Raw genomic sequence first — 12,702 nt, 5'->3', positions numbered from 1 at the left:
CGCGGTCAACGGGCATCCTTACTTGCGGTCGAAAAATAACAACAAAGAAAAGGCATGCACCTGCCTCACAAAGTGTGCAAAGACTAAAGCTTGCGTGTTGGAACATCAGAACCATGCTTGACACAGTAGGCAGTGGTCGCCCTGAACGACGCTCTGCTCTAGTTGCCCACGAACTTCTCAGGTTGAATATCGACATAGCAGCTCTCAGTGAGGTCCGTTTCCCTGAGGAAGGTAGTCTTCAAGAACACGGTGCTGGCTATACCCTCTACTGGTCGGGTAAGTCAAAGGCTGAGAGCCGCCTTTCAGGCGTTGGCTTCATGGTCAGGAACTCCATCGCCTCCAAACTCGAAAACCTTCCAACAGGTCACTCAGATCGCATCATGTCCATGCGCCTCCCACTTCAAAACAAGCAGCATGCAACACTCTTCAGTGTGTATGCCCCAACCCTTCAAGCAGATCCTGCAGAAAAGAACAAGTTCTATGCTGATCTACGCAACCTTGTACGGAAGACCCCTACAGAGGACAAGGTGATCATCCTTGGCGACTTCAATGCCAGAGTAGGTAAAGACTCGGAAGCCTGGAAAGGAGTACTTGGCAAACACGGCATTGGCAACTGCAATGACAACGGGCGCCTCCTGCTAGAATTCTGCATGGAGCACCAGCTCACCATCACCAACACTATCTTCCAGCAGAAGAACAGTCTGAAGACAACCTGGATGCACCCACGGTCCAAGCATTGGCACCTTATCGACTACATTCTGGTGCGCCAGAGAGACCTTCGAGATGTCTTACACACCCGAGTAATGCCCAGCGCAGAATGTCATACGGATCATCGTCTTGTACGCTGCAATCTCCGTCTTCACTTTAAACCCACACCCAGGAGAGGAGGTATCCCTCGGAGGAAGTTTCAGGTTGGCAGCCTCCAGTCAGCCGAAGTTAAAGCTGCCTTCCAGGCAAAACTCCAGTCAAGAATTGAGGACCTCAGTTGCCCCACAGACCCTTCTCCAGAAGCACTCTGGGAACACCTAAAAACTACCGTCCTGCAGATCTCTGAAGAAGTCCTCGGGTTCTCCACAAGGAAGAACAAGGACTGGTTTGATGAGAACAATCAAGAGATCCAAGAATTACTGGCAAAAAAGAGATCTGCCTACCAAGCACATCTTGCTCAGCACTCCTGTCCTGGGAAAAAAGCAACCTTTCGCGCTGCATGTAGCAACCTCCAGCGCAAGCTTCGAGACATTCAGAACGAGTGGTGGACCAAGCTTGCAGAGAGAACCCAGCTGTGTGCAGACACTGGTGATTTAAGAGGGTTCTACGAAGCCCTGAAGGCAGTATATGGTCCATCATATCAGGCTCAGAGTCCCTTGCATAGTGCAGACGGCCAAGTGCTCCTCACAGACAAGGCATCCATACTGAACCGGTGGTCGGAGTATTTTCAGGTTCTCTTCAGTGCCAACCGCGTAGTTCAAGATTCAGCAATCCACCTCACCCCACTTCAACCGGTGAAAACAGAGTTGGATGAGATCCCCACCCTAGAAGAGACTGTTAAAGCCATCAAGCAACTGAAAAGTGGCAAGGCAGCAGGAGTTGATGGAATTCCACCAGAGATCTGGAAGCATGGGGGCACAGTACTACATAGCTCACTTCACAAAGTACTTGTCACCTGCTGGGAACAAGGCAAATTACCACAGGACTTTCGTGATGCAATCATCATCACCCTATACAAGAACAAAGGGGAAAAGTCAGACTGCTCCAACTACCGGGGGATAACCCTGCTCTCCATCGCAGGCAAAATCCTTGCCAGAATACTCCTGAACAGACTGGTGCCCACCATTGCAGAAGAACTCCTCCCAGAGAGCCAGTGCGGCTTCAGAGCTAACAGGAGCACCACCGACATGGTATTTGTTCTCAGGCAGCTCCAAGAGAAATGCAGGGAACAGAACAAGGGTCTGTATGTGACTTTTGTCGACCTTACCAAAGCTTTCGATACCGTTAGCAGGAAAGGCCTGTGGCAAATCTTGGAACGTTTAGGATGTCCCCCAAGGTTCCTCAGCATGATCATCCAGCTACACGAAGACCAGCGAGGCCAAGTCAGACACTGCAACGACCTCTCGGAGCCCTTCCCAATAGGCACAGGTGTAAAGCAAGGCTGCGTTCTCGCGCCAACTCTCTTTACGATTTTCTTTAGCATGATGCTTCAAAGAGCCGCAGTAGATCTAGATGAGGACGATGGTGTCTACATCCGCTATCGCACCGATGGCAGCCTGTTCAACCTGAGGCGACTAAAGGCCCACTCCAAGACAATGGAAAAACTCATCCGAGAGCTACTGTTTGCTGATGATGCTGCACTCGTCTCCCACTCGGTATCAGCTCTGCAGCATATGACGTCCTGCTTTGCAGAGGCTGCCAAGCTATTCGGCCTAGAAGTTAGTCTGAAGAAGACAGAAGTTCTCCACCAGCCTGCACCCCAGGAAGTTTATCACCCTCCCTGCATCACTGTGGGTGAATCAGTTCTGAAGACAGTCCAGCAGTTCAGCTACCTAGGGTGCATCATCTCCTCAGATGCCAAGATCGACAAGGAGATTGACAACAGGCTGGCAAAGGCAAACCGTGCATTTGGCCGACTGCACAAAAGAGTGTGGAGCAACAAGCATCTGAAAAAAGGCACAAAGATCAATGTTTACAAAGCGGTTGTGATGACAACCCTCATCTATGGCTCCGAATCGTGGGTTTTATACCGTCATCACCTGCGACTCCTTGAGCGCTTTCATCAGCGCTGCCTTCGCACCATCCTCAACATCCACTGGAGTGACTTTGTGACCAACACTGAAGTCCTCAAGCGGGCAGAGGTTACCAGCATCGAGGCACTGCTGTTGAAGACGCAGCTGCGCTGGGCAGGGCATATTTCTAGGATGGAAAACCACCGCCTTCCCAAGATTGCCCTGTATGGCGAACTCTCCACCGGCCATCGAAATAGAGGGGCACCAAAGAAGAGGTACAAGGACTCCTTGAAGAAATCCCTTAGCACCTGTCACATCAACCATCACCAGTGGTCTGACCTAGCCTCAGATCGCAAAGCATGGAGGCACACCATCCACCAGGCTGTCTCTTCCTTTGAGAACACACGCATAGCTGGTCTTGAGGACAAAAGGAGATTGAGGAAGAATCGCACTGCTACAGCACCAACCCCAAATCAGACTTTTCCCTGCAGCCGCTGTGGCCGGACCTGCCTGTCCCACATTGGTCTTGTCAGCCACCAGCGAGCCTGCAGCAAACGTGGACTATTGCACCCTTCTTAAATCTTCGTTCGCGAAGCCAAGCCGAGACACATTAAATTTCTATCCCGCCCTCTCCGCAAGTGGACTCGGGGCAGCTAGCAACATTCATTTTCACAAGTTAAAAATCAATAAAAACCAATAAAATATAATTACAATTTTTAAATTTTCTAAAAACCATTTCATGGTGCTGTATCGCTACAATATACAATGTAGGCGGGTTTTTCTTTCCAGACGGTGATCACCTAGTACTCTATATAATGTCGGGTGGCAGTTCTCTCCTGGTTAGATATCAAAGGCCTGTCGAAACAATTCGGTCTTACAGGCCCTGCAGAAAGTGGAGAGATCCCACAGGGCCCTTATGGCCTCCGGGAGAGCATTCCACAATTCTGGTGCTGCCACCGAGAAGGCCCTAGCTTGCGTCAAATGCAACGTAGCTTCCTTTGGTCCAGGGATGGACAATAGATTTTTTTGTCCCTGAACTCAGTGCTCTCTGGGGAATCTGTGGAGAAAGGTGGTCCCGCAGATAGACAGGTCCCTGACCATAAAGGGCTTTAAAGGTCAATACCAACATTTTGAAAAGGACTTGGAACACAATAGGTAGCCAGTGCAGCTCTTTCAGCAGTGGCCGAATGTGCTCCCATTGAAGGAGCCCCATTAACAGCCGTGCCGCAGCGTTCTGCACCTAGCTGCAGTTTCCGAGTCAGCATCAAGGGTAGCCCCATGAAGAGAACATTACAGTGATCTATTCTTGAGGTGACTGTCGTCTGTACTAAAAGAAGGATAAGTGGAGCGTGATTAATTGAGCTGGTCAGTGCATTGAAACATGGTGGGGAAAGACAGAGGATGCCACTAAAGACAACGCAAACTCAAAGAATCCACATCCCTTTGAGAAAGGACCAAAACGGACCGTGCAGACATTCAGGGGAACAAATACTGAGAGAATTTTTGCAAGCGCTGCAACCGCATTGAAGTCACACGCTCATATAGCATCGTCACAGCTCTTTTGGAAAATTGTTTGAGACCCTTGTTAAGTGTCTGTTACACTGGTGTTATCATAAAGCTGTTGTGTAAAATATTGAGGGGTTTGCAAAACTGTAAAGAATTGTATACTATTTAATAGACATCATAATTTGCTAGCACAGTGAGTTCACTTGATATTACCCGCCTGGAGGCTGGCAACCCTACTTTAAAAAAAAAATTCATATCTTTCTTTTCTATTACTTTTCATTAAGCCTAGTGGTCTTGAACAGCTGTTGAGAGTTTATCTTTAAACAACTAACAGAAAGCTACCTACGTGATGCAATCTCACCAACAAAATACGATAGGGTTATGCAGTTGTTTTAGACCAGGGGTGTCAAACATGCATCCCTGGGGCCGAATCAGGCCCCCGAGCAACTGGCTGTCCTCTGCTTCCTTCTCCCTCTCTCTTGCTTCCTTCTGCATCACAGCTTGCTTTGCAAGGCCTGTTCAACCGCACAGGAGCTACAGAGCAAAACCTCTATTTTCTCCATTGGCTGAGGCTCCTCTCTTGAAAAGGAAGAGAGCTTTGCCAGGCTCTCTCAATCACACTACGTAGGGGGGGGGGGAAACTCACTACCCTGTGAGGTAGGCTCAGAAGTGTCCCAAGAAGTGTTGGTGCGGGAGTTAGCAGAGTGAGCTTGGTGACTTGCCCGACACAGGGCTCCAGGAAAGAAATCAGCCAGACACCTGCAACTAGTGCCAAAATAGTGTATTTACAGATATATACAATAAGTGCTCACTAGTGCAGTCCAATATCTTACTCTAACAGACAAAATGCTCCGCCTACACACCAACTCTCAGAGAGAGACCTGTGTGTTCCACACACAGTCTTCTTATAGTTCTACCAGCCAATCCTGGCTGGGCACTGTCATGCTGACTCAGCAGGTTTCTTCTCTTGGCTTCTGCCGGCTCAAACCGGCCTGCTGATAAGGTCATTGTGACCTAGCATGCCTGCTAGATCACCAGCTGTCAAAGCATAGCTGTCAGACTGGGTTTACATAGATTCATTACACCAACAAGAAGATCATGCTTTAAGTGCTATGCTGGCTCTCAGTAACAAAAACAAAACAAAACAAAATCCCCCAAATCATTGACAAAATATAAAAAGAAATGAAATGGGTACCCTGTGCTCATCTAGGGCTCCCAACCTCCAGTGGGGCATCAACAAATGAAACTGGCTTATACGGAATCAAACCCTCGGTCCATCAATGTCAGTATTGTCTAAGACTGGCAGCGACTCTCCAGGCTCTGAAGCTGAGGTTTTTCATGTCTATTTTGCCTGGACCCTTTTTCGCTGGAGATGCCGGGGATTGAACCGGGGACCTTCTGCTTACCACTGAGCCACCGTCCCTCCCCATGAAGATCTCCCAGAATCACAATTGATCTCAAGATGACAGAAATCAATTTTCCTGGAGAAAATGCCTGCTTTGGAAAGTGGACTCTATGGCATTATGCCCAGCTGAACCCAGCCTTGCCAGCCTCCAGGTGGGACCTGGAGATCATCTGTGATTACACTGGATCTCCAAACAACCAAGATCAATTCCCCCAGAGAAAAATGCTTCTTTGGCGGGAGGACTCTCTGGCATCAGACACTGCTGGTGTCCCCCCCTCCCCAGGCTGCACTCCCCAAATCTCCTGGCATTTCCCAACCCAGAGCTGGCAACCCTCTCTGAGCTCCCTCCCCTCCCCAAACCCTGCCTTCCCCAGGCTCCACCCCCACATTTCCAAGAATTTCCCAACCCAGAGTTGGCAGCCTTTGGCAGTTCCCACCAGTGTGCTGTTCTTATCAGGGTGTTTTTACACTGACAGTTTGTGACTCTCTATCACCGCATTGGAAACTCATCTTTTACATTACCTAACGTTCCCACAACTGCTTTGCATCGTTGCTGCCCGAAGCATCTAAATTCGTTTCGGTGAGATGAGTTTTGGAGCTGCTGCTGCAACTATTTTTTCTCCACACTAGTTTTGATCTGGTCTTTTCTCTACAGGCATTTCAAACTTGTATTGTAGGAGTTTTCATGCGTTTTAAAAGACTCCTCCAAAAGCCACCACAAGGTGCAGTAATTTGCATGAGAACTGACAGCACTTGAAATTTTTACATATCATTGCTTGCCTCATCTAGTAATTTAAATGTGTATTGTTTTTGCAGTGTTGACACAATTTCCAAGCAATCGTATACATTTAACTAAGCACTGGTATTCCGGCTGCCCTCTGATCAGAGACACCTCCCCCCCCCCCAAATTGAAACGCTTTAATGTAAAAGGAAAATAATTAAAGCGGAACAGTAGCAGACGATTTGAAGACTCTAAAACTCTGGATCAAACGGAATGTAAAAACACCCTCAATAAGCAAAGTACAGTCAAGCTCAAACAAGGGTCCATTTTGCAGAGCTCATGGTGCAGACATGAGCTTGAATTCACACAAGTGCAGACTTGTACAGGGAAGGTGAAGCTGAGACTGCCGCAGGCTGATGTCGTGATGAGAGAGTCCCGTTTCAAAGGCAGAGGTGGCTTCTTCTGCTGGAAGATCAGACTTCAGTCGCTCAGAGGCAGCGCTTGGCTCAGGAATGCTGTACAGGTTGTTCACACTGTTCTTTGTTTTGTTAAAAAAGCAGCAAGGAACTCTCCACTCCCCCCTCAGCCCTCCTAGCTTGGCCGGCAGACAAGGTCAGTGTAATCGAAGCAATTGGCCAATGCAGTTTTCCCAGTGCCAGCAATTCCAGATGTTCTGTTCTGTTTGGAAAAGTAGAGCAAAAGTCTTGTTAATTTTAGATTTTTTTTCCCTCTCTGCAAAGGATCATTTTGGGCTGGGCCCATTCCACCAACAGGAAGGCTGTCGCCCTGCCAAATTTAGCTGGAGCAATTTTCCCTCTGCCAAAATTGCCGAAAAAGAATCTTTAAAAGTCGATCCAGGTTGTCTTAGTGCCAAAGTTCTCTGAGCCAGCAAATGCTCTGACAGTTGTTTGCTTATAACACTTCCAACCCCTCTCACCCCCCTTTTTTTTTTGCAATGGAGCCTCCCATCATCCCAGGAGGTCCAGATTGCAAAACACGTTGGATTTTCCCAGAACTTGATTGCTTCTCCCTATATCGCAGTGTGCGCAAAACAGAGGAGGAAAAGCAACTGGAGAGAGAAATAGAGCCAAGCAAGGGGGAAAGCTGCACAAACTCCAGGGGACAGACCCGAAGCTTCAGGTGAGCTGCTAGGGGGTAGGATTAACTACCAGGGAAAACTCAGCAAAGGGGAAACGGAATACGAGGCAGGCTGATGTCATCAGAGTCACAAGAGTGATGTCCTGCTTAGAGCGTGAGACTGGAATCCAGCAGGCTGAGCATCAAATCCCCACCCTAACTTGCAGCATAGGATTGCCAAATCCAATTCAAGATATAGCTGGGGACTTTGGGGGTGGAGCCAGGAGACATTGGGGGTGGGGCCAGGAGCAAGGTTGTGATAAGAATGATTGAACTCCAAAGGGAGTTCTGGCCATCACATTTAAAGAGACCGCACACCTTTAAATGCCTTCCCTCCTTTGGAAATAATGAATAGGGGCACCTTCTTTTGGGGCTCATAGAACTGGGCCCCCTGGTCCACTCTTTTTGAAACTTGGAGGGTGTTTTGGGGAGAGGTATCAGATGCTATGCTGAAAATTTGGTGCCTCTTCCTCCAAAAACAGTCCCTCTAGAGCTCCAGATACCCGTGGATCAATTCTCCATTATACCCTATGAGAATCAGTCTCCATAGGGAATAATGGAGTGCTCACCAGACATTTCCCTCCCCCCACCGCCCGCTTTCTGATAACCCTAATCTCCTGCCCCCACCTGGGGATTGGCAACCCTATTGCTGGGTGACCTTGGGCCAGTCACATTCCTTCAGTCTGATCAACCTTGCAAGGCTGTTGTGAGGTTAAAATAGAGGAGGAGAAAGCCACATTCGCTGTCCAGAACTCCTTGCAAGGGTAGGTTTAAAACGTTGTGAATAAGTACATTGATTCCAGGCTGTCAACAGGGAATGGGTGGAGAAGCAGTCTGGCTGGAGCCAAGAGCACGGATGCTCTCAGCCCCTGGGGTCTTCCTCTTGCTTCCCCCCCCCCTCTCCTTTCATGCTGGTCCCTCCTGGATCTCAGTCTGCAGCCTTTTCTCCCTATGCCCCTCTCCCTAGCCAGGCCACCCTGCTTCTGTTTGAGCACCAAACTCTGGTGTTCTCCTGCACTCTGTCAGCTATGACAGCAGATGAGAAAACAGTCCATATATACCTAAAGTCAAGTTAATGGAATACCATTACCTGATCTCAGAGTTACGAGTCACAGATCTAGAACAAGCACCTTCTGTAAACCAGGGCTAAGAAGGAAACACCAATGATTATAAACCATTTTGGATAAACATATGGAGCAGAGTCCATCAAAGGCTATTAGCCACAGGGTATTGATGGAACTCTCTGTCTGGGGAAAGTGATGCTCTGTATTCTTGGCGTTTGGGTGGGGGCAACAGAGGGAGGGCTTCTAGTGTCCTGGCCCCACTGATGGACCCCCTGATGGCACCTGGGGTTTTTTGGCCACTGTGTGACAGTGTTGGACTGGATGGGACATTGGTCTGATCCAATGGCGTCCCTTTTGTTCTTACTTTCTTTCATTGTTCCCCTTCCTTCTTCATCCTCTTGGCGGTCACTTTCAAGCTCTGAGTCACTCAGCAAAACATTTTCCTCCATTCCTTTTCAAAAACGGCTCACAGTCCTGCACGTCTACTCTGCTAAAGGGGCCATCTGCTTCCCTCACAGGAGTTGTACTATTAGTTAGCATTCCGTGATCACCGTTTCCTTCTTCATGAACAGTAAACAAATGTTCGTGAATATCACCCGCACAGCCAATTGACAGGGGAAGGCTTTGCGTGGCCAGGGCTGGCCCTGCCGCTAGGCAAACTAGGTTATTGCCTAGAGTGCCAGCCTTCTTGGGGTGCCAGATCAGGCACCCCATGTGACTTGGTGATGTAATCCGTGCCGGGGGGGGCGCCAGAAGTTGCCTAGGGTGTCAGACAGTCTAGGGCCTGCCCTGCCTGTGGCTCATACTCAAGAATGTCAACTTCTAGCCTCTTATACACCTAGGTGTTCACATGTTTTTGGGTGGGCTAGCTACTTTATAAACAGTTTTTAACTCTTCCTTCCCCTAGGGGGACACCATGGCTCCAATGTCAGTCTGGCCAGTGCTGCTTCTCCTGTTGGTCTTGCTGGGACCCTTGCCAGCCTCCACCCAGAGGGAAACCCGTTACGAGAAGTTCCAACGGCAGCATGTCGACTTCCCAAAGACCAGCCCTGAGTTGGACGGCCGGCGCTATTGCAACCACATAATGCAGAGCAGAAAGATGACCAAAGACGCCTGCAAGCCCTCCAATACCTTTGTCCACGGGCCCCCCGAGGATGTGGACGCCATCTGCACCCACGGAGGCACCCACTCCAGTGAGAATTATTACGACAGCAATGTCAGCTTTGACATCACCTCCTGCCGGATCTCTGGGGGTTCCCAGAGGCCTCCCTGCAGCTACAGAGCCAGACTCAGCTCCCAGCGCATCCGAGTGGCCTGTCTCAACGGTGTGCCTGTTCACTTCAAAGCTGCCCTTTAGGTTGCTGAGCAACGGAGATGGGGTCTATGGTGTTGACCTGTGCATTGTAGGTGACATGCAGCCATTTTAGACCCTGGAAAGATGAAAGATTCCATTGCTCGTTAGTACATTTTTATATCTCATTTAGATTTTGCTGTTGCTGTAGATCTAATATCCTCTCTTCTGCTGCTGCCCCTCCCCCTTTTCCTCATCAAACTGATATTTTGATGATTTGCACTGATTATTTGCATCAAGCACGATAACAGCCCTGTCCTACTTCCGTTTATTCTTCAAAGAATCATAGAGTCGGAAGGAACCTCCAGGGTCATCTAGCCCAACCCCCTGCAGGCCATTCATAAATACCTCCCCACAGGGACACCTGCTCCATGCCCAGGAGATGCACCCTAAAATTCTGCCCACAAGGCAGACTGTCAAGGAGTATAACAGCCGTTCTCTGTTCCCTGAGAACTGAACTCTGTGAAGGAAAAGATGAAGGGTCCTTCATCTTTTGGCATTTCCTCCAAACTACAGTTCCCATGATTTTTCAGATGAAAGCATGACATTTAAAGCAATATAAAGCCAATATAATTTGTAGTGTTATTATCTGTTGAAACCTCTTATAAGTGGCCAATGCTTTCTGCTTTAAAGCACTGCCCCAGGTGCAGCCAACTTCCAGCTAGCATGCCATTTTTACGCCTAAGGAAACTGGAGAAGAGGGGAACGGAGGGCGCAGTTTGAGCTCTCTTCTCATTCTGTTAAGCTTTGATAAAGTGGAGAGCTCTAGATAAAACTAAATCCCAGGTTATTATATTTTTACTACTACGTTTTGAGGCAATGGAGCTACAATCCAGTGCTACTAATACCCCATCTCATTGGGTGCATCTGTGATTAGTTTCACAATGATCCACATGTGAGCTGCATGCCATGAGTTTTAAAAGAGGCATTCCTTCTTGTGTTTGGTTGAGTTCCCTCCCAGCAGGACCAGATCTACATGTTTTTTGAGGTGGGGCTAAATTAAAAAATGACACCCCCTTATGGGCCATTCTATCTTATGCTCCCATAGAATACAATGGACTCCATATAGGGTTGCCAAGTTCAATTCAAGAAATATCTGGGGACTTTGGAGATGGAGCCAGGAGCAAGGGTGTGGCAAGCATAATTGAACTCCAAGGGAGTTCTGGCCCTCACATTTAAAGGAACAGCACACTTTTTTAAATGCCTTCCTTCCATAGGAAATAATGAAGGATAGGGGCACCTTCTTTTGGGGCTCATAGAATTGGATCCCCTGGCCCAATCGTTTTGAGACCTGGAGGGTATTTTAGGAAAAGGTACTGGATGCTATACTGAAAATTTGGTGCCTCTATCTCAAAAACAGCCCCCCAAGAGCCCCCGATACCTCCAAATCAATTCCCCATTATACCCTATGAGAATCTATTTCCACCTAGGGAATAATGAAGTGCCCAGCAGACATTTCCCTCCCCCCCCACCCCGTTTCTGGCGACTCTGAAGCGAGGGATTGGCCTCTCTACTCATGTGTTGCTGTCAGCTTCTTCAAAGTAACACAAGAGGAAGCCTTTCAATCGGAGACGGAAGCCTCCGAAGGTGGAAAGTCACACGGTGGCTGTGGGGATGGGGCTTCCCCCGCCGGCCAGCTGACTGGGGGCAGGAAGGAGCCTGGGAAAGCGGAAGAATCCTCGCTGGGACCTGGGGATTGGCAAGCCTAAGTCCACACCAAATTTTGCACCCTCCCCCCCCGTCAGTGCTTGGGGCAAGCACCCCCCTCTGCCCCCCCTAGATCCGGCCTGGTTCCCAGCTCCAGGTTGGAAAATTCCTACAAATTTGGGGGCGGAGCCTGGCATAGCTGGGGTTTGGATACAGGATGAAGTTCAGTGGGAATATGTTGCTGTAGAACTCACCTTCCAGATCCACCTTTTCCTCCAGGGCAACTGACTTCTGTAATCTGAAGACCAGCTGTAATTCCAGGATAACTCCAGCAGCTCCCACCTAGAGGTTGGCAAATGGCAGCCCTATGTTTGTGTGGTGTACAAAAGCGGAATGCCTCTTCTAAGATAATGCATTTCACCTGAAGTGTTTTATAAGTCATTTATAATTAACTGATCAACATCTGTGGGAATAACGTGTGTCTGTCATTCTGAGAACTGAACAGTCTTCCTTTGCAGCGTTATATAATAAAGTCTTCTTATATATACACATCAGAACTGATAGTTGGTATTATTCCGTGTTATTTTGTGGCTAAGATTTGTTATTAAAATTGTTAAATCAGCAGAACATTCAGTCCCCCTCCTCAACACCACTTAGGCCAAGGTCCCCCTTTCTCCTCCAAAGGGAATGGACCCAGTAAGCACAACCCCAACGCTTCTCAGAGAAGGTCTTGAATAACTTTAGCAATATGAAGCCACCTTTTATCTATGTAAGATGACTGGTCCATTTGGTCTGGCATCTAGTATCATTGGATGGGTTGCCATGCGCCAAGATGGCAGCCAGAGGCCTTCTTTAGCCTAGCTATGCCAGGTCTTTTATGGTTTCCAGCCTCCAGGTGGAGCAGGGAACAAGGTACACACCTCCGCGAAAAACAAGCCTCTAATACAAATGTTTATAAATATAACAACCAAACATATAAAGTGAAATTAATCATGAAATAGACAAAGAACACGTTCACACTCAAGTCCCTTTATAGGCGAATTAACGCCAAGATGAGAAGAGTAGTCCAAATCGTGGCAAAGGTAGGTTCTTCTAGGGAGCTTGTTGTTGTTGTTAAGATCTTTGAAGCTCTGCTCTATTGTAAAATGTAC

At 48.3% G+C, this 12,702-nt stretch overlaps 1 protein-coding gene across 1 annotated transcript; it reads left to right on the top strand.

The window, feature by feature from the left end:
- The first annotated feature begins 9,431 nt into the window (after positions 1–9,431).
- LOC132584712 (ribonuclease-like) lies at positions 9,432–12,105 on the top strand. Its single transcript, XM_060256605.1, has one exon. It carries the CDS (start codon positions 9,470–9,472, stop codon positions 9,908–9,910), a length of 441 nt encoding a protein of 146 aa, XP_060112588.1. The 5' UTR covers positions 9,432–9,469; the 3' UTR covers positions 9,911–12,105.
- Positions 12,106–12,702: the final 597 nt, after the last annotated feature.

Source organism: Heteronotia binoei, chromosome 15 (assembly GCF_032191835.1).
Source record: "Heteronotia binoei isolate CCM8104 ecotype False Entrance Well chromosome 15, APGP_CSIRO_Hbin_v1, whole genome shotgun sequence".
Classification (NCBI taxonomy): Eukaryota; Metazoa; Chordata; class Lepidosauria; order Squamata; family Gekkonidae; genus Heteronotia; species Heteronotia binoei.
This window is presented reverse-complemented; position numbering and strand designations above follow the sequence as displayed.

What these genes read in the sequence shown, in the direction of transcription:
- LOC132584712 (XM_060256605.1), top strand. Translation starts at nt 9,470, where the DNA reads ATGGCTCCAATGTCAGTCTGGCCAGTGCTGCTTCTCCTGTTGGTCTTG.